Here is a 21,858-nt window from a genome sequence, read left to right on the forward strand (position 1 = left end):
TTTCATATCTTTAATATCCTACACAATGCAACTGCGAATCTTTTTAATAACTAGTTGAGAGTTTTGTGGGAGCTCATTAGTGCTGCCTTTTTTCTTACTTGGGTTCTGAATCAAAGGAGAAAAATGATAAAACAGATGGGAAGTGAGAGCTCAATATTGGACTTTTGTCACTGAGCGTGACACACAGGCACGTGCACACACACACACAAGTTCACATACTTGTAAAGACACACAGAATTGTTTTCTTTTTTAAAGACTAAATAAAAGCCATATCTCATGAGAATACAGGGAATCCCTAACCTGAACTCCAAGAATAAATAGTCTTAAAAATCCAGTCAAACAATTATTTAAGTGGTCTGCTGTGGTTTAAATGTCCCCTCCAAAGTACATGGGTGAAATGTAATTCCACTGTAATAATATTACTGACACCCTTGGGGGCCATTAGGGCATAAGAGCCTACTAAGGGCCAGGTTTGGGCCTGTTTTCCCAGTGGGAGTGTTACCTTCCCAGATAATATAGGAGGAAGAGTCTCTCTAGATGTTAGGACCTGGATGTTAGGTTTCCTGGGCTCCAGAATTATGAGCTGATGCATTTCTGTTCTTGACTGATTGCATTTTATCTGTGTATGGTGTTGCACACCTGTAATCTCAGTGCTTGGGAGGCAGAGGCAAGACTAGTTCAAGGCTATCCTGGTCTGTAGAGTGAGTTCCAGGCCAGCCGGGGCTACCTAGTGTGACCCTGTGTGAAATATAAAACAAAAACCATTAGTAACCATTAACCATTAGTAAGATGATATAATTAAAAAAAATTTTATACCCTGTACTTACAAATGAACTATTAACAGGTACTCTATTTTGTTTGTAGCATTGACTTCTTACCAAGGTAATTCATTATTGAGAGCTCAGTATGCTACTTAGCTGCCTCTCTTTGCTTCTAGGTTTCCTTTGCCAAGTCATCCTTCTGCACCCCCTGAGCATCTCAAAGAACCTTTGGTGTACATGAGGAAAGCACAGGTTGGCCAGTGTTTGTTTTCATTTTCTTCTTGCATGCCAAACAATGCAATGCATAGCATATTTTTGTTGGCATAATATATATTTTTCATTATATAAAGACTGAGTAAGGACCTCTTAAGTAGTAATAATTCTTGTACACTCTGCCTTTTTATTTTTAGTAGTCAAGGCTCATACCTATTTAACTATGGTAACCTGGAAAACATTACATAGAAAGAAAAGGTCATGTACCTTACTGGCCTGAAGTTTGAAATAGAATCGTATAACCATCTGCTCCTCATGGCCTGTGAATGTAAAAGAATGAAATCTTGATGAACAGCAAAAATTTCCCAAACAAACACCACCCCACAAAAACCAACAAAAACCCTCGGTTCTTTGAAGCCAGTGTTTCTGATACCATATTTAAAATAAATTTATTCTCCCAGCAGGCGTCACTGCTAGCTGGCTGACAACAAGAAAGAAGCCAGTTTAAAAGTTAAAAATAAAACAAGGACAAAAACTACGAGAGGACATTAACACGTAAAGTCAATGAGCTTGTCACCTGCTCCCATCTCCCTAGCTGTCCTTTACTGGGCACAGCCCTGCCCATCTCTCTGGCACAGCAGTACTTGTGAACTTTCCTCTAGTGCTGGAGGGCTGTAGGACCATCACAGGCAGAGATGGTCTTCTTCTCCCCAACACAGCCTCAGGAACAGATTAAATTTTTTTATTATAAAAATTTCAAATCATTCCTACAGAAATCCCATAAACTAATTCATCCCTCTGCTCCAGGTCACGCCTTTGCTGCTGTAGAGACAATTATGCTGGGTCCCATTGCCAGGGTCACTGTAGTATATGTTAGCAAGATTCCAACCTTAGCTTTCATTAAAACCTCCTTCAAATGAGATGATTGTCTTGGTTAGGATTTCCATTACTGTGAAGAGGCACCATGACCAAGGCAATTCTTATAAAGGACAACATTTAGTTGGGGCTGGTTAACACTTTCAAAGGTTTGGCCCATTATCATCATGGCTAGAAGCACGGCAGCAGGCCAGCAGTCATGGTACTGAAGAAAGAGACGAGTGTCCTGCATCTTGATCTAAAGGCCACTAGGAAAAGAGTGACTTCCAGGCAGGAGGAGGAGGTTTTTAAAGTCCACCCCCAAAGTGACTCACCTCCTCTAGTAAGTCCACACCTATTCCAACAAGACCATACCTACTAATAGTGCTACTCCCTGGACCAATCATATTCAAACCAGTACAATGATAATGCAGTATAACAGAAACCATGGAGATTTTGGGAAATATGTAATATATTTATTCTTGGTGGGATCTCTAGAGGTTTACAGTTTACAGTCAGGGTTCCATAGTTATGTAAGTTTGAACAACATTGGATTAACTGAAATTTAAGCATTTAAGATTTTATCCAGTGTAATTTTAAACTTCTATGACTTATGAAAGCCTATTTCTGTATAAAATACTTTGGGAACTACATTGGAACACTCCAAGACAATGGTATCTGAAGAAGCTAGTATACGCATGGTGCTTGTACTGGATGAGTTTTCTTTTAAAGCAGTGCTGGCAGCACACAGAGCTCTATCTAATGTGACAGCTGCTGAGTATGACATGTGCTCAGTTGTCAAGTACTCGTGCAAACTGATGCAGTGTTCACTCTGCCCAACGTCACAGTGCAGTCAGTGGTAGACCTGGAACATGGCCCGATCAGTATGCTCCCAGAGCCCATGCTTCCTCTGAAACTCATTTAGCCCTTACATACTTGTGGAAACTCAAGATATACTGTGTGTATGTCTGATGGCTCCCCAAATGACCCACAGGACTCCCTCCTAGTGCTTTAAAGGACTTCTCACTAAGCTCTAATTCTCAAAAGTTCCCTTGTGTCTCAACTGTACAACACTGGGGTAAAAGACTTTAATACATCTATCTGAGACGATCCAAACTACAGGACTCTGGCCAGTATCTGGTGCACAGAGAGAAGTAATGAGTGTTTGTTGAGTGAACTAATGAGTGAGGGCAACCTTCTCAACCAGTTTTGCTATTTCTGTCAATATCATAGTAATTGTTTTCTATTAGGGTAGACATTAAGAAAAACAATGATAGAAAAACAATGATACACTGTTCCTTTTGTTTCAGGGAAGCTGGGAAAAAAGAATCTTGAAGAGTTTAAATAGTATGTGCACAGAACTGAGTATCCCACTAGCACGAAAGGTACATTAACATTTTTCTGCTGAAGTATCTTATTGTGAGCTAACTACTGAAAAATGTCATAAAGTTGTGTAACTGTATCATAGACTTGATATTCTTCATTTAGCGGAGTGTCTTTTTAAATAAAAATCTGTAAGTGCCAATTGTTTTGTTATCTTTTATACATATTCTTTATATATTTAATGATTGCTGTAATAAACCTATGCTATAGCCTACTCAGTCATTGGGTTATTGTCTTAGTTTCCTAACTCTGTGGAAGTTATGGAAGGAAGAGTTTATTTGGCACGTACTGATCCAGAGGGATAGAGTCCATCACTGTTATAGTCAGGAAGCCTGGCAGTGGGCAGGCATCTGAGAGCACAAGCAGGAATCAGAGAGCAAATTGGGAGTGGTACAACCCTTTGAACTAACAAAGTGCACCCCCCAGTGACAGACTTTGTTCAGTAAGGCATTACAACCTCCCCAAATGGCACCACCAACAGGGGATCAAGTATTCTAATGCCCGAGACTTTAGGGGACATCTCACTCAAACCACCACAGCTGTAAAGAATGAGTATACTTTAAAATGTTTAATGATATTTAGTCTTTGCACATTCTGAGTAAATGAGCTCTGTAGCACTGTGCCTTCAAGTTCAAGATTACTGCAGCCTTGTAATTGTCAATATGATGACATCTTCTAATATTAATGTAAAGAATTAGAAGAGTAATTTGTTGTATCTCTGCAGCCTTTGGATTCTAGTTAGATCTACTTCACTTAATGATGGAAGAGGTAGGAAAAGCAAGAAAAATCACTAGGAGTCTGTTCTAGATGCTGTAGCTACTTACAAGGAGGAGACAAGGTGTTTTCCTCGACTTTCTTCTCTACCTGTTAGTTATCCTCTGCTGCTGAATAGATCCAGAACGTATACTTTTAATGAGAGCCAAGGAGAAGCCACTGAAGCACAGTATAGTGTACAGAAAGACCTTAGATGAAAACCTGTCTGAATGCATAGTGTGATATGATTCTGCCTTTCATATCAGAAGATAATGCTACGGAATCAGTCGTTTTCCCCAGCCATGCATTTCTAGCTTACTGATGGGGGTGGGGTAAGAGCAGAGGGATATGGCTGAAGAGCAGTTCTTTATGAGAGTTACTGGCCTATCTGATCTTGTACCTTCTCTTCTTAGACTCATTAGCATCATGTTCTAACTAAACCATTGAGACAAGATATGCTCCAATCATTGTAAAACTTAACTTATGCGTAATTCAAAGACGTTTTCCATGTTTAATTGGTTTCCCTTATGTTCTAATACCTTATTTAAACTTTTAAATAAGTTACTGATCTTTGAAACTAATTAAAACATTCTTTTAGAGACCAGCTATGGAGCAGAAAGAGCTTCTCAATAAGTGGAATGAGATGGGAACGGATGAGCCAGGTATGTGGAGGACCTCCTACACGATTGCTAATTGAAATTGATAAAATAGCATAGTGCTTCTTCTTCCACCTCCACTAATCCCCAGATGTCTCATTTGTTGATTTCTCTTTTACAGTGTGACAGTTTCCAGTTTTAGACTGCGTTTTCCATTACTTGGATAATATTAAATCATTTGTTGTTTTCCAAATAGCATTTTAAAACATTGTTATAAAAGAGTAAATAATCTTTCTGTTGCCTCTTCTGTGATATTCCTTGAACCTCAGGCGTTTGTTATAGATTTATCATCTAGGGAAAAGGTTGTAAAGGACAGAGGACCAGGATGTCTGCTGTGAAATCATGTCTTCTATATGTGAGAGGGAAGCTGTACCTGAAAAATGACAGCAACACAGTAGGGTAACATAAACAAGACCTGAGTAAGGGTCACACCAGTTGATGTGCCAACATAAACAGGGAAGATCTCATGAAAGCCCCACTCCTAGACGGCTATAGCCGGTTACTGCCTGCTGAGAGAGGAGAGATCAGCCTGCCGTAGGGATGGCCCTAAGTAGTTATCCAATGCTAAGTGCTCAGCCCTGAAACCTATGCTATGAGCAACACTAAATGGACTCAGTTGTATGTATAGACTTATGTGAATATAACAATAATAATTACAGGAAAACATCTAAACAAAATTCACTTAGCAGATTCCTAAGTCTTACCTTTAATTAGTGTAGAAGTTTTGTAAGCTTAGTTATGTTGAGATGCTAAGGAAAGATTAGCTAATGAAGAAATAAATTCCAAGAATTCTAAGGTTTTTTTTTATATCGTATCTTGTCTTTAATGCACAGTCAGCTTTATAAACATAATGAATAACAACTGTATATTATAGATGCCTATATAGTATGAACAGACACACACATGGCTGACCTCCCTGTGGCCCCCAGCTCGTCTGGGAACAATAATAGGAAATGGGACAACTGAAATCGGAAAAGTTTAACCAAAGTAGAGGAATTCCCTAGAATGTATTATTTGTATTCCAAGTACTTTGAAATTCTCAAACAGAATCTTTGTAAGGAACTCTGAAAATCTTCTTTAGTTTGTTGTTTAAGTTGTCAAATACAGGGTTTTTATTTCTGTGTTTCCGGTGTCTCAGATAATGCACAACAAATAATCAATCACTATAATTATGTGGTTCTTCTCTGTAGAAACACAGGAAAGTGACATTAATATCTACTGGTCATTTCATAGATTATCTGAAATTTTGTTTTACTTTAACTCATTCTAGATTTAAGCCTTTTTCGACCCGTTTATGCACCTAAGGACTTTCTTGAGGTATGTTCTATCAGGTATATATGCAGATATGATGGGTGTAATTGAAGAGCCATGCATGACCCTGAATGGCTTTTTAACCTGAGGTGATACAAGAATTATGTTTGGCAAGGGAAAGCATATAAAGAAACTAACCAGGCTTGTTGTTTATTTTTAAAGGTATTAATTAATCTCCGCAACCCAAATTATGAAAATGGTGATTCTCTTAGTTTTAGGACTCATTTGGGTTTAATCCAAGTTCCTCTGAAAGTAAAAGACATCCCTGAATTGGTAAGTATACACATTGAAGACTAAATTAGTGGATATTAGAAGATAACCACTAGAAAAATATTTTAGTGCAGCATGTATATATTATAATCAGAGTCATAGACATGTTAGACAAATTACTAAACTGACATCCTTTTTGTTGGAAATATGTATGTAGAAAGAGCAAGTTTATGTGTGTGCAAGTCAAATATGCTTACATTGGCTTATAACTGTTTTGTCCTTTCTAATAACAAAAAAATATTTATGAGGCTGTTTGATGTGTGGTTATAAATATGGTTTTGGGGTTGAAGAGGTGGCTTAGTAGCAAGAGCACCGGCTGCTCTTCCAGAGGTCCTGAGTTCAAGTCACAGCAACCACATGATGGCTCACAACCATCTATAATGAGTTCTAATGCCCTCTTCTGGTCTGCATGCACACATGCTGTGTATATAATAAATAAGTTTTTACAAAATGACTGGAACAGATGCTAACAAGAGCTTGCTGGCAGGAGCCTGATATAGCTGTCTCCTGTGAGGCTTTGTCAGTGCCTGACAAATAAATAAGTGGATGCTCACAGCCATCCATTGGACGGAGCACAGGGTCCCTAATGGAGGAGCTAGAGAAAGAACCCAAGGAGCTGAAGGGGTTTGCAGCCCCATAGGAGAAACAACAATATGAACTAACCAGTTTATCTCCAGAGCTCCCTGGGACTAAACCACCAACCAGAGAAAACACATGGTGGGACTCATGGCTCTAGCTGCATATGTAGCAGAGGATGGCCTAGTCAGTCATCAGTGGAAGGAGAGGCCCTATATCCTGTGAAGGTTCAATGTCCCAGTATAGTGGAATGCCAGGGCCAGGAAGCAGGAGTGGGGAGGGGGAGGAGGGAGGGGTTAGGGGATAGGGGGTTTTCAGAGGGGAGACTAGGAAAGGGGATAACATTTGAAGTGCAAATAAAGTAAAAAATCTAATAAAAAATGATTGGAGCCTGGCGTGGTGGTGCACACCTTTAATCCTAGCACTTGGGAGGCAGAGGCAGGCGAATTTCTGAGTTCAAGGCCAGCCTGGTCTCCAGAGTGAGTTCCAGGACAGCCAGGGCTACACAGAGAAACCCTGTCTGAAAAACAAAAACAAAAACAAAAATAAAATAAAATAAAATGATTAGAACAAATCATAAGATTGATAAAAGGCTGTTTAAGAAAGCACATATTATTCAGTGTAACCAACTTCTCTGGAGTCCAGAACATAGTGAGACACTAAGAGAAACTGCCTTTGCTCTGGAACACAGTAAGGCCTTCATTTTAAAATTAAGCTGTGAGGAGATTGCCTGATGGTGGAATGATGTTGCCGTTATGCCTTCTTTTGTTACTCAGTCCAAAATAATAAAGAATGCAGCATTGTCAGTGCCTCTGTGGTGAAACTGTGAACTTTCCAGATAGATAGGCCATGATAAGTAACCTAAAGCAGGGAGAAGTCAGAGCAGCCGGGAGTGTGGCTGAGAGGTGCACCGTCACTGTCCCATACTTCGGCTCCACGTCCTCCTTCACTCTGCTCCGCTGCACCGTGCTGGATCTGAACTATTGTCCTTTTGCCCGAGGGCTCATGTTAGTCCGTGAATAAAGGGGTGATTCTGGAGGGATGCTTGAAAGGCTCCAGTGGGACAGTGTTGTTTCCCTTCTGCGTCCTGGGTACAGTGGTGTCCTCTGCAGCCCAGCTCCAGCCTGCTCCTTTGGCATTTCTTTTTGTCACCACCATTGGTCTTGATTACAGCCTTAAGCACTGGGAGGAGACTTTTCTGACGTCATACTTCCTTTCATGCATGCTCCTAGAATCCGCAGTTGCTTTCTGCACTTGATACTTCTGGTTTTCCTTTTGACATCTGTGGCTTATGTTTTCCTTCTTAACTAGTAATTGACTTATAGTAGAGGCAAAATGGCTTTCTTCATAGACCCTTGGAAAGGCTCAAGGATCAGAGATGCCATGGGTCCCTGCCTTGGCAATCTGTAGGGTTGAGAATGGAGGGTCTGTGAAGACTGTCGTGTGGAGCGCCTTCCCATTGTGCAGTCACAACCCCCATAGGAGCTCAGAGCATCCTCCCTAGAGATACAGACCCAAAACAGCTATTAACCAGGAAGGTCTGATGGACTGTAGGAAGGTAGAAGTCATTAACATAGGGATCAAGTGAAAGTCTATGGAATGGTGAGACTGGCATTCTTATCTCTGCTGCTATGCTTCCTGACCCCCTACTGACTCTAGAATACCAGGAAAGCTAGCAAAGATTTGAAGAAGCTTTCTAATTCCACAGCTGGCCGGCTATAGAGCTATCCAGCAGAGTGGCCCATCACACTCTAGGGAAATTCCCTCTGCATAGCTCCCACTCACATTCTTTATTGTCTTCTCCCCAGACTTGAGTGATGAACTGAAAATCCCAAGATGTTCAAACTGTTGCAATTTGAGAGCATGAGGCAGTGAACTCAGAGAGCAAAAGGAGTGGGGGAGGAGGGGAAGGGAGGAGAGAGGGCAGGAGAGAGAATGGGAATAATGAGTATAAGAAAAAGAATTTATAAAATGACCACTAGTAGCTGTTGTAGATGTTTAAGGGTAGATTTAGGGTGACACAGAAGATAATATATGACAGCTTGGCCCCATATTAACTTAGATTTATAGATGACACAAGATAGAAAACAGACATGCCCATGTTTCACCATTGCTGCCAAAAGTATATATTCTTCTGGTAGTCTCGAGCTCTGGCTGGGATTTGGAAGCAGTCTGTTTTGGGTCCTGGTGGAGTCTATTTCTGTAAACTTTTCCTGAAAATTTTCCTTCTCTTTGGTTAGAGTAGTATTTGTTGAGCAAAATAACAGTTATATGTTCTGCCCTAGGCCTGTGATCTCCTATCCATTGACAAGGAGATGATACCAGGCATGATATTCCCTCTTGTGGAGCAGGTCTCAGATCTAATCAGACAGTAATTAGTTACACCCTAACAGTCATGTTTCTATAGCACCAATGGGCACATCTTTTCCCCAGGCCCTGTTGTAGCATGTGAGAGTATGGGTGCTCCATCCGTCGTCATTAGTACTGCTTCCTGCCATCATTATACCGGGTCAGGGTGCTTCTGACTCAGGATGATTGGATTATGTAGGTTTTCATGCTACAAGGGAATTTCATGAAATGGAGATCTACTAGCTCTAAAGACAGGTTGTGACTAATTTAGTGCCGTAACCAGATGGGACTAGACACTGGTAGTTCAGAGTTTGCTGGGTCAGCACTTTGAGACAAAGAGATAGTCTTCATCTTCAAAGGATGGCAGGCTAGAGGGGATGGGCAGGAAACGGGCAGTTTTACTAGCCTGTGACTAAGTGTTTAGGTTGAGGCTAAGAAGGGATAATATATTGGAAGTTCCTGTTGTCAGTCTGGAAGATCAAGGAAGGCTTCTGAGGATGCACGCTCCCTACGATCAGTTTTAATAGAAATTGAGAGTTTGCTAACACTGAATGAAAAATGGTCCAGAGCAATGACATGGAAAGCGGACATCCAGATCGCACACTGCATCCAATGAGATGCTCCAGTCTGTGTAATCAGAAGCTAACCCCGAGGTGCTTGTTGTTTCAGGGTTTGTGTTTCAGGGTCTAGATGAATGCTGTTCTGAATGCTAGGTGAATTCTGAGATGTCTAGTCATTAGCAATAATGAGTCAGTGAACGTACTATAAAATACATGGAAGGCTGTGGCGGAAAGGGAAGAATCATGACACTCAGTAACCTACATAACAGGTGATTTGAAAAAATTAAAATTAATTCCATTTTAAAAGAGAAGGAAGTATGGCTCACCAATCAAAATAGTTATAAAGCACTGAAGGAACTATTAATAGGAATATTTAATTTCTTACAGAGTAAAATAATATGAACAATGTGGGGTTTTTGTGCTTACAAAATACAGATGTGATTTTTGTCCCAGGAAATTACCAGAGAAGTGAAGGAAGTCTTAGGAGTAAATCAAATTCATCCTTATTTTAGCTGAGCACTTAATAGTACAATTCTGCTAAAACAAACAAACAAACAAACAAACAAACAAAAAACCAAAACTTGTTTTGGATATTTGTTAAAGTCAGAGTAAGATATCAGATCACAGAGGACACAAAAGTTAATGTTGGTAATTTTGGACAATGATGTTAGGGAAAATTGATAGAATGATGTGAGTGAGTGATCCTGAGAGACAGGGAGGGAGGGAGGGAGGAGGGAAGGGGGGGGGAGACCAAGGAAGGAAGGGGGGTTCTGTACATTGGCTTGCTTGCTTTCATGTTATTTTTTAATTAGGTATTTTCATCAATTACAATTCCAATGCTATCCCAAAAGTCCCCCATACCCTCCCTCCCACTCCCCTACCCACCTACTCCCACTTTTTGGCCCTGGCATTCCCCTGTACTGGGGCATATAAAGTTTGCGTGTCCAATGGGCCTCTCTTTCCAGTGATGGCCAACTAGGCCATCTTTTGATACATATGCAGCTAGAGTCAAGAGCTCCGGGGTACTGGTTAGTTCATAATGTTGTTCCACCTATAGGGTTGCAGATCCCTTTAGCTCCTTGGGTACTTTCTCTAGCTCCTCCATTGGGGGCCCTGTGATCCATCCAATAGCTGACTGTGAGCATCCACTTATGTGTTTGCTGGGCCCCTGCATAGTCTCACTAGAGACAGCTATATCAGGGTCCTTTCAGCAAAATCTTGCTAGTGTATGCAATGGTGTCAGCGTTTGGAGGCTGATTATGGGATGGATCCCTGGATATGGCAGTCTCTAGATGGTCTTGTTGATTTTCTCAAAGAACCAGCTCCTCGTTTGGTTATTTCTTTGAATAGTTCTTCTTGTTTCCACTTGGTTGATTTCGCCCCTGAGTTTGATTATTTTCTGCTGGCTACTCCTCTTGGGTGAATTTGCTTCCTTTTGTTCTAGAGCTTTTAGGTGTGTTGTCAAGCTGCTAGTGTGTGCTCTCTCTAGTTTCTTTTTGGAGGCACTCAGAGCTATGAGTTTCCCTCTTAGAAATGCTTTCATTGTGTCCCATAGGTTTGGGTACGTTGTGGCTTCATTTTCATTAAACTCTAAAAAGTCTTTAATTTCTTTCTTTATTCCTTCCTTGACCAAGGTATCATTGAGAAGAGTGTTGTTCAGTTTCCATATGAATGTTGGCTTTCCATTATTTATGTTGTTATTGAAGATCAGCCTTAGTCCATGGTGGTCTGATAGGATACATGGAACAATTTCAATATTTTTGTATCTGTTGAAGCCTGTTTTGTGACAAATTATATGGTCAATTTTGGAGACGGTACCATGAGGTGCTGAGAAGAAGGTATATTTTTTTGTTTTAGGATAAAATATTCTGTAGATATCTGTTAATTCCATTTGTTTCATCTCTTCTGTTAGTTTCACTGTGTCCCTGTTTAGTTTCTGTTTCCATGATCTGTCCATTGATGAAAGTGGTGTGTTGAAGTCTCCCACTATTATTGTGTGAGGTGCAATATGTGCTTTGAGCTTTACTAAAGTTTCTTTAATGAATGTGGCTGCCCTTGCATTTGGAACATAGATATTCAGAATTGAGAGTTCCTCTTGGAGGATTTTACCTTTGATGAGTATGAAGTATCCCTCCTTGTCTTTTTTGATAACTTTGGGTTGGAAGTCGATTTTATTCGATATTAGAATGGCTACTCCAGCTTGTTTCTTCAGTCCATTTGCTTGGAAAATTGTTTTCCAGCCTTTCACTCTGAGGTAGTGTCTGTCTTTTTCCCTGAGATGGGTTTTCTGTAAGCAGCAGAACAGGGTCCTGTTTGTGTAGCCAGTCTGTTAGTCTATGTCTTTTTATTGGGGAATTGAGTCCATTGATATTAAGAGATATCAAGGAAAAGTAATTGTTGCTTCCTATTATGTTTGTTTTTAGAGTTGGCATTCTGTTTTGTGGCTGTCTTCTTTTTGGTTTTTTGAGGGATTACTTTCTTGCTTTTTCTAGGGCATGGTTTCCATCCTTGTATTTTTTTTTTTTTTTTCTGTTATTATCCTTTCTAAGGGCTGGATTCGTGGAAAGATAATGTGTGAATTTGGTTTTGTCGTGGAATACTTTGGTTTCTCCATTTATGGTAATTGAGATTTTGGCTGGGTATAGTAGCCTGGGCTGGCATTTGTGTTCTCTTAGGGTCTGTATAACATCTGTCCAGGCTCTTCTGGCTTTCATAGTCTCTGGTGAAAAGTCTGGTGTAATTCTGATAGGCCTGCCTTTATATGTTACTTGACCTTTTTCCCTTACTGCTTTTACTATTCTCTCTTTATTTAGTGCATTTGTTGTTCTGATTATTATGTGTTGGGAGGAATTTCTTTTCTGGTCCAGTCTATTTGGAGTTCTGTAGGCTTCTTGTATGTTCATGGGCATCTCTTTCTTTATGTTTGGGAAGTTTTCTTCTATTATTTTGTTGAAAATATTTGCTGGTCCTTTAAGTTGAAAATCTTCATTCTCATCTACTCCTATTATCTGTAGGTTTGGTCTTCTCATTGTGTCCTGGATTTCCTGGATGTTTTGAGTTAGGATATTTTTGCATTTTGTATTTTCTTTGATTGTTGTGCCGATGTTCTCTATGGAATCTTCTGCACCTGAGATTCTCTCTTCCGTCTCTGTATTCTGTTGCTGATGCTTGCATCTGTGGTTCCAGATTTCTTTCCTAGGTTTTCAATCTCCAGCTTTGACTCACTTTGGGTTTTCTTTATTGTGTCTACTTCCCTTTTCAGGTCTTGTGGTTTTATTCAATTCCATCACCTCTTTGGTCGTGTTTTCTTGCAATACTTTAAGGGATTTTTGTGCTTCCTCTTTAAGGTCTTCTACCTGTTTAGCTGTGTTCTCCTGTATTTCTTTAAGTGAGTTATTAAAATCCTTCTTGATGTCCTCTACCATCATCATGAGATATGCTTTTAAACCCAGGTCTAACTTTTTGGGTGTGTTGGGGTGCCCAGGAGTAGATGGGGTGGGAGTGCTGCGTTTTGATGATGGTGAGTGGTCTTGGTTTCTGTTAGTAAGATTCTTACGTTTGCCTTTGCCATCTGGTAATCTCTGGAGTTAGTTGTTGTAGTTGTCTCTGGTTGGAGCTTGTTCCTCAGGTGTTTATGTTAGCCTCTATCAGCAGACATGGGAGACTAGTTCTCTCCTGAGTTTCAGTGTTCAGATTACTCTCTGCAGGTAGGCTCTCCTCTTGCAGGGAAGGTGCCCAGATATCTGGTGTTCGAACCTGCCTCCTGGCAGTAGTTGTGATCCAGTCACAGAGGTCTTAAGATCCCATGGAGGGTCCTGTGTATACCTTATGGGTTTCGCAGACTCCACGCCCAAGGTACTCCTGTGCTGGCGTGGACCGGAAGGGACTTGTGCACCTGATCAGGCTGGGTTTTTGCTTCCCTAATTAATGCAGTCTCAGGTCCCACGTGATTGGATTGGAGCAGCAGCTGTGTTCCACTCACCAGAGGTCTTAAGATCCCGTGGCAGGTCTTGTGGGTAGCTTGTGGGTCTTGCTTTCATGTTTTAGGAAAGGTTAAAGCATTAATATATCTTTATCTAGAAGGATTAGTATTATCTTTTCTGATGTGATTTGTATGCCAACAAAGAGGCAAAATCAAGAAAAAAAATTATTTTAAAGAAGTCAGTGCCAGCATTCATACTAACCAAAGGGCTCAAAATAAAGAGGTTTAGACAGGAAAAAGTGATCATAAGGAAAATATTACCAAAGGTCCTGTACCAGAAAAGTACTGTGTATATACATTTCTTTCCTTATCGTGTATGCTAATCTTTCCTAAATGCTACCACTCTCTAGTTATGTTTATATCCTGTGAATATGATGCATAGCCATATTGGCAGTACACAGTTGTAATGTTTAGTCTGTTACTGTCCTTTTGGTTTTTAGATATTTGAATGAAACAGATTCATTTTTACATGTGTAATTCTCCATATATTATTTTTCAGAAAGAATGCTTTGTAGAACTTGGCTTAAACACAGGACAACTGGGAATAGATGATTCTACACAAGTGCCTCCTGGTGAGTATTTCCCATGTGACATTTAATTAGTGACAAGTGATAGCTTCCAAGTACACAGGCCATCTCCATGCAGATCAGTGGATTACAAAGTACACACACTGTGACCTCCAACCCAACCAAGAAACAGCATATCACAATAGCTTGTGCCATCCTATAGTAACAGCTGTCCTGTTTGAAGTACCATAGGGCTGGTGTGGCCTGTTTGGAATTATTTACTGCACACACTTGTTTTGTTTTGTTTTGATTTTTGGCTTATAGATGTCAATAAGATCCATAGTGTTATGGAGACTTGTAAATTGTTTCTTTCCATTTTCGTGATCCACCATATGTAATTACTATTGTCTATCGTGTCTGTTGTTGGAGGCCATTTGAATTATTCCCACCATTTGGTTATCATCAATTGTCTTGCCGTGAGTATTTTTTTCACAGGCCATTTGATGTGCATGTACATCTTAGGGCACATACCTGAGTGAGTTGATAGTTACTGTATCATGTGCACATGAGCAATGTCAGTGGATATTGCCAGTTTTCCAAGCTTAGCATGTCAACTTACACTCTCACCAACTTTGTCTGAGAAGTTCATTTGCTGCTGCTGCTGCTGCTGCTGCTTCTTCTTCTTTCTCCTCCTCCTCCTCCTCCTCCTCTTCCTCCTCCTCCTCCTCCTCTTCCTCCTCCTCTTCCTCTTCCTCCTCCTCCTCCTCCTTCTTCTTCTAATCTAAAATTCCCAATCTTTTCTATTTTACCACCATAATCTGGCCTTCATATTGGTCCAATTGCTTGCTCTGGTGACTATTGTGGTTAGGCAGCTTTTGTGTTTCCTTGTCTTTATAAGTTACCATCCTTAGTAAAGAACCTTTGCAAATGCTTGGCTTATTTGTGTCTGACAGTTGCTTGCTTCTTTCTGTAAGGCTGTCTTTATAAATTCTAGATACAAGTCCTCTGCCAGACACATGTCACAGATGTATTCAGAAACTTACCTTGTCAAAACTCTGTCAATGGTGCTCTGTCCTTTTTTTGTGGTAGAAGTTTATTTTAATATGCTATAGTTAATGAGCTTGTTTGCATTATGACTGCTATGATTTAAAAAGTCATTCCAGTGGGAACGTTAATTGCATTCAGGAGGTGGGGTTTGTACCTAGAAGATGCAGGCTGTGCTTAGACTAATGCTAAGCTAACAAGCTTGTTTGTCTTAAAGATTTTTTTCTTAAATAAAAATTTTAATGGTATCTTTGTTTTATTTATGTGTTTGCTTCTGTATTTGAGTGTCTATGTAATTACATATGTGATTACATATGTGAGGGTGCCCACAGAGCCAGGAGCAGACACTAAACCCCTTGGAGCTGGAGCTTGTAAGTGATTGTGAGCCCAACATGGACTCTGTGATCAGATCTCAAGTCCTCCTGAGTAAGCAGCAACAACTCAACCCCAGAGCCAGCTCTCCAGCCCCTGAAATGATGTTAAAATGGGTTCTTCTTTCTGAATGGTCAGAAATACTTTTTGTATGAAAATATATTCTGTTTTAACAAAGGAACCAATTTGCCCATTTTTGCCTTCCAATTAAATGTGTGAACTCATTTTGAAGAACTTAGGAAAAGGCTTCTCTAAGGCTGTTTGTTCTGGCTTTCAGGGCCAGGGGTGGTCGTGTGCGCCTTGAAGCCTAGGCCTTGGAAGCTTGAGGCCACCTCAGGCTGCATCAGTGAGATTAAGCCCAGCCAGAGCAGCAAGATTCTGTGCCGCATAAACACACGAACAAAATCTCATGTTTTCTATGAAGTTATCCACGTTTTAAAATAATTGAAAGTATTAGTACTGGGAAAAATACTTCTTATCCTAAATATAGTTGATCATGTTTGTGTCTAATAATTTTATTTTCCTTTAATACTTTTAGAACTTTTTGAAAATGAACATGTGCGTATTGGGCAGAAAGGTAAGTTTAGTCTGACTTATTAACATCTATTAAAAAAGAGAGACAGCTAGGTAACCATCCCGATGGAATAGGCTCAGCCGAGATTTATTCTGTAAAGTGGAGCACTGGAGAGTTATAATATTTAGCTGAGCAGGTAATCTAACAGAAATCTATTTTTAGAAGCAAAATGCAGCATATTAGCTGTCTCAGTAAGTTAAGCACACAGCTGGCTTGCTGAGCAGGAAATGCAGACCACCATTTGTCAGCTTCCTGAGAGTGGAGCACTCTGCAGCAGAATTTCACCACCCTGTCAAGGAGGCAGCTTTCTCTTTGATGCACCCACACACCTCTCATTAGCGATAATGAGGGCATGCTCCTGCATCAGGAGAGGATGGAGCTCTTAAATCCCACTGACAGCTCACAATGATAAGGCTTAATAAATGTAGCAGGTCTCCATATCCTGGGGAACAATTGCCCATCTTTTGGGGTCTCTTTTTCTTGTTTCTATAATCTTTTATTGTCTTTGGGGTGCAAACAAGGCTTTGTGTCAGACTGAACTGTCTATGACAATTACTGTCATGTACCAGTGTCCCTCCATGAATGTTTCAAAGTCATGTTAATTTCAAAGACCTCTTTTGTAAGCGAGGCCTCTTTGATTAGACATTCAGACAGGAGCATCCTTTTACATCATTATGCTGCTTTTGTCTCCCTTCTTCCTGTCATTTTCAGTTAGTGGAAAATTTCCTCTTCCCTGTAAAGGAAACAAGAGAATGATGCTCTTAGATGAATATTGCTTGTATAGTATATCTCACTTGTTTGCTTGCTTTTATTTTGGCTTTTTATTTCCATGTTGAATAGCTCATATTTTAATTAAAGAATATAAAAATGAAAGCAAACTGATTACTAATATTTTAAAAAATATGGGTACTTCAGAATAATTTTGTTGAAAGTTTATTAGTCTTGGTTTTGCATGTCTTTTCCATTTTTTTTTTTAATTTTTGCAGAGCTAAGAAGCCACTTGGTAGACTGGGTGTCTTAACATTCTTATATTGTTCTTAGGCAGGTTCCTGCATGTACAGTGTTCCTTCTTGGTTTTTGGGGGGCGGGTTTTGTTTGTTTGATTTTGGGGGGTTTTGTTTGTTTGGGTTTTTTTTGGTTTTTTTTTTTCGAGACAGGGTTTCTCTGTATAGTCCTGGCTTTCCTGGAACTCACTCTGTAGACCAGGCTGGCCTCGAACTCAGAAATCCGCCTGCCTCTGCCTCCCAAGTGCTGGGATTAAAGTCATGTGCCACCATGCCCGGCTTCAGTGCTCCTTCTAAGTAACAGAAGCGTCATGACTTGGTACATACATTTATAAAAATCCCAGGTTCTGAAGATGAGGCTCTGCTTGGTCACAGAAGCCAGACATCAGTCTCCTTAGGTTGTAGGTCTGTGGAGCTGTGGGAAAGAACAAGGAGCTGGGGAGATCAAGACTTGAACCCAGGCAGGCTAGGGCCATCTGGAAAGGCACAGAGTGAAGGAAGACGAAGGTAGATGGGGTTAGGTCAGATGTAGAGGCTGAGGCCGAGGCTCTGCTTCCCAAAAGATTTATATAAAGGTTTCCAAGATGCTCCTTGCACTTTAAGTTTTCTAACAGGATTTTCGTATACATTTGACAGTTCTAGCGCAGCAGGACAGCGCTGCTGCTCAGCAGTACATCCGACAAGGAAGTCCCACAGCACTGAGAGCTGAGCTCTGGGCGCTCATTCTGAATATCTCCAGTCAGCCTGAGGTAAGAAGCAAACCCGAGTTGTTAGTTTAGTTTCTAAGTAACCCTTTTCAATGCAGAACAGCTGGTAAGTAGCTTGTTTCCACCCGGTTGTCATTTCCAGCATCGGTGCTCTTTCAAGATAAGGCAGAATTTAACACAGTTTAATCACTATGCTCAACAGACAGCTTTGTTAGCAGATAGTGTGGTCGTGTATATATGTAGTAAAACAGGCAGTAAATTTTAATAAACCTCAGGTCAGCAAAGCAATGACAGAATGGCATGTTACAATAGCAAATAAGAAAGAAGAACAGCTGAGAATGACCGAGTTTTTTCTTTGTGATTTTTCGTTTGTTCGGTTGATTTTTTTGAGGTAGACCCTCATGGAGCCCATGTTGGGTTAAAACTCACTTATCTAGAGAGTCTGGCCTTGAACTTCTGGTGCTCTTGTCTCTGCTTCTGAAAGTGCTTGGACTAGAGGCATGAACAATCACACTTAGTTTTATGATTGCCTTTAAGTGTACGCTGTCTCTGTGGTTCTAAAATTTAACAGATAATGGAGAAGTATTATTTTTCCAAATAATTATTTTTTTCGGGAGATGAGGTGAATATTAAAGGAAGTGACTAAATCACTAATAGAGAGATCAGGGATTTTTTGTTTCCCGATGTTGGAGATGGAGCCTAGGGCTTCATGCATGCAAGGCAGCTCTACCAACTGAGCTAGCCCCAGCCCAGGTCATAGATTCAGGAAGGAAAACTTGCACAAGATGTTGACATTTTTGGGAATATTCTCACTGTGTATACATGTATAGTTACCTATGTATAGTGGCTATCTATGTGTATAAAGTCACTCATTTAGAGATTTTTAGTCACTGTCATGGTAGTAGTATAACAGGATCTATGATTATATAAGTCTGGTTTACTGACTGCATATCATTGAGCAACTTGCTTAAGTTTCTTCAAGTCTCAGTTAACCAATGCTTAAATATTATATCATATTTATATCATAGAATTGTGACAAATAATAAAAAGTAATGTATGTGAGTCTATTAATATAACAGACACAAATGTTTGCCACTAATGGCAGTTATCATAATAATTAATGTAACTTGTAATTATGTTACAAATTAATAATTATGATAACATAATTATGATGCTTTAAAACTGCATTTTTAACCTTTGAAAATTATGGTACACACATATACACATGTGTGTGTGCTTTTGTGTATGTGTGTTTTAAATCGCCCTCTGTGAATAGCACTGTCAGCATCTTTTATCTGAATAGATAAAGCTTGTGATTTATTGAAGAGCAGCTTTAAAGATGTTGATGATCTTTTGTGGTAACACTTTGGAGATAATTGTTAACAAAACAGATTTGAGTAAGTTGGACAGGTTGTTTGTGTTTGCATGATCTGAAAAGCATAGTTCTTGACTGAATTTAAGTTCTCAAGTAGCTCAACTCGCTACTGTGGAGTGGTGCAAAATCTGTTCTTTTTGCAAAGGAAGTGTTACCTTTTCAAAACCAAATTTAGGATACTCCAAAAAAATCATCTTAAAAATGACAGATAATAATAGGTTTTTGCAGTAGTCCACGGTGATTTTTACATTTGAGTTTTGAGGAGGTAGTCATTTTATTTATTTTTTATTTATTTACTTTTTAAAAAAAAATTTATTATTTAAATGCATTTTATACATCAAACATATTAATAATATTGAGTATTTTGAGAATCAAATAATATGTAAATAATTTGTTCAACTTTTATATTCATATCCTTTCATACCTTAAAAGTATCATTAATGAATAGTTAATACTATCCATAAGCAAGGATCCTATATCTAATGTTGAATACTAAATTGTTTCAAAACATACAAAATATTCTTTGGGAATTAAGCATAGTAAAAGAGCATAAAATATTAAAAATAAATCATTAAGAAATATATTCAAAAGTCCTTATATGATACTACCTGACATAATAAGAATATTTAAAGCACATTATATATCTATGTACATTTTACTTAGAAAGAATCAGTTTACTTAAAGATGATTATGTCCCTTTCTCTAGAAAGCCTTCCTGGCACCTACACAGACATTAGAACTTTCTCACTAGATAGTTAACCAACAACTACTTAGTATTTTTCTGTTCTTACTGCTATGGCAAAAGAAAAGAATCACACCTAGTTCATACAAGATAGCCAGGAAATATGTGTTAAATTAATGGATCCTTATTTAGTTAAAAGATATTATTTTAAAAAAATTTTGTGTGTGAGTGGTGTGTGAATCAGTTCACCACTTGCATGCAGTGTCCTCGGAGGCCAAATGAAAGCCTTGGATCCCCTGGCTTGGGAGTTTATAGCCAGGTGACTGAACAGAGTCCTTTAGAAGAAGAGCCAGTGCTCCTAAGTGCTGAGCTATCACTCCAACCCACAGCTTATCTAACTTTTGAGAAGTCTAAAGATACACATATTCATGAAGAATTAATGTGGCCATCTTTATGGTCATCAAATTCTTTCTTAGAGAATAGTGTCCAAGCCAGCGAGATGAACAAACACTACTGCAGAAACAAACTGTGTCTCCATGCAGCCGTTCCTCAGACCACCACTGCAGGCTGGAGCCGGCAGGAGTCAGTCGCCTCCTCTCTTTTAGGAATCAAAGGAGATTGTAGAGTCTGTGTTTTCTCCAGCTGTCTCCCTGTTCCTCTTTCCTTTCAAAGCTGCATCTTAAACAAAAGTCTGTGCTATAATTAATTTCATTAATGATTTGCATTAACTAATAAAATGAATTACTTTATTTAATAAATTACTCAGTCTGCATGCATCCCCACTGACACCAGCAAACGCCTGCAGCTGCCGCAGAGCAAGGGGCACCTTTGTCATCTTGTCGCTGCGTATGTGATGCTGCTGCCTGCTTTGTCCTTGGAAGAATCTTGGTCTTGATTTACTTTTTTCTTAGTTTTTTTTCCTTTTCTTTTCTATTTTCATGGTAGAGTGGGGCTCCTTAGAGGGACGTGAAATCTCCTAGAGGACCTATTCCTCTCCCACTGCTCTGAGGGTGCAGATGGCTTTAAAAATGGTTTAGTGGATGCTTTTAAATCTTGAGTAACTACAGCAGTGAGGAAAATAGCATTTACCTTTAATTTATGAATATTTTGTCTTGAATAAATGAAGGCACTATAAAGTCTATGACTGTCTGCACTACAGTAAAATGCATTGCACAGTGGTGACCCTAGGAAAGGACAGCTCATGTCACCTTCCAAGAACTGTACCTGAATTTGGGCCTAAATCCCTTGATTTGTACAACAGTCTTGAGGCTGGAAAGACGGCTCAGCAGTTAAGAACACTGGCTTCTCTCCCAGAGGACTAAAGTTTGATTCCTAGAGGCCACACAGTAGTTCACAAAACCATTTTCAACTCCAGTCCCAGGGGATCCAATACCTTCTGGTATACAACATAAATGCAGGCAAAGCACCTATATATATGATTTTTAAAAAAGTTCCTTTGTCTTAGTTTAGCCCAGTTTTATAAAGATAACTTGTCTAGATTCTTGCCATATCTTTAACTCCAAGAAACAGAATATTAAATATCCAAAACATTTTAACTAAAATATATTAAAAGCTAAACATCTGTTTAGATGAATGGTATAGCATATAAAAATAATTAAAGAAAAAATTTAAAGAATGTTTAATTGCATAATTATTTCCTGTCTACACAGAAACTTTGGTATATGCCAGTATCAGTAAATTATTACAATTTATTTTGTATGTTAATTAGTACTAAAATCAATGTGAAGGTGCTACTGCTATCGTTTATAAAGGCTACAGAAACCTCTTCATTTGATTATTAGAAAAAGCCAGTATATTTTAACTACATATTGAAAAGAACATTAACTTGTTTTGTGACGTAGTTTTGACATCTAGCCTGCAGTTTTGAAGTTGTTATGGACAGAGGAATTTCTGAACATGCCTTA

General features: G+C 39.3%; 1 protein-coding gene across 8 annotated transcripts in view; it reads left to right on the plus strand.

Moving 5' to 3' along the window:
- The window catches only part of Tbc1d19 (TBC1 domain family, member 19), a 99,679-nt gene that overhangs the window by 22,490 nt on the left and 55,331 nt on the right, over positions 1–21,858 (plus strand). For 6 of the 8 annotated variants that reach the window (XR_003955695.1, XR_003955696.1, XR_003955697.1 and 3 more), the window contains 8 exons: positions 938–1,013; positions 3,140–3,214; positions 4,564–4,627; positions 5,892–5,938; positions 6,095–6,205; positions 14,169–14,241; positions 16,130–16,168; positions 17,806–17,918. Coding sequence is in view for 5 of the 8 variants with exons in the window: in NM_144517.4 (NP_653100.1) it covers positions 938–1,013; positions 3,140–3,214; positions 4,564–4,627; positions 5,892–5,938; positions 6,095–6,205; positions 14,169–14,241; positions 16,130–16,168; positions 17,806–17,918 (598 nt within the window). In the remaining 3 variants the exon portion in view is untranslated. The remainder of the gene's footprint in view (positions 1–937; positions 1,014–3,139; positions 3,215–4,563; positions 4,628–5,891; positions 5,939–6,094; positions 6,206–14,168; positions 14,242–16,129; positions 16,169–17,805; positions 17,919–21,858) is intronic. The other 2 variants (XM_006504067.3, XM_017321077.1) reach the window with 1 other exon arrangement.

This window comes from Mus musculus, chromosome 5, assembly GCF_000001635.26.
Source record: "Mus musculus strain C57BL/6J chromosome 5, GRCm38.p6 C57BL/6J".
NCBI lineage: Eukaryota > Metazoa > Chordata > Mammalia > Rodentia > Muridae > Mus > Mus musculus.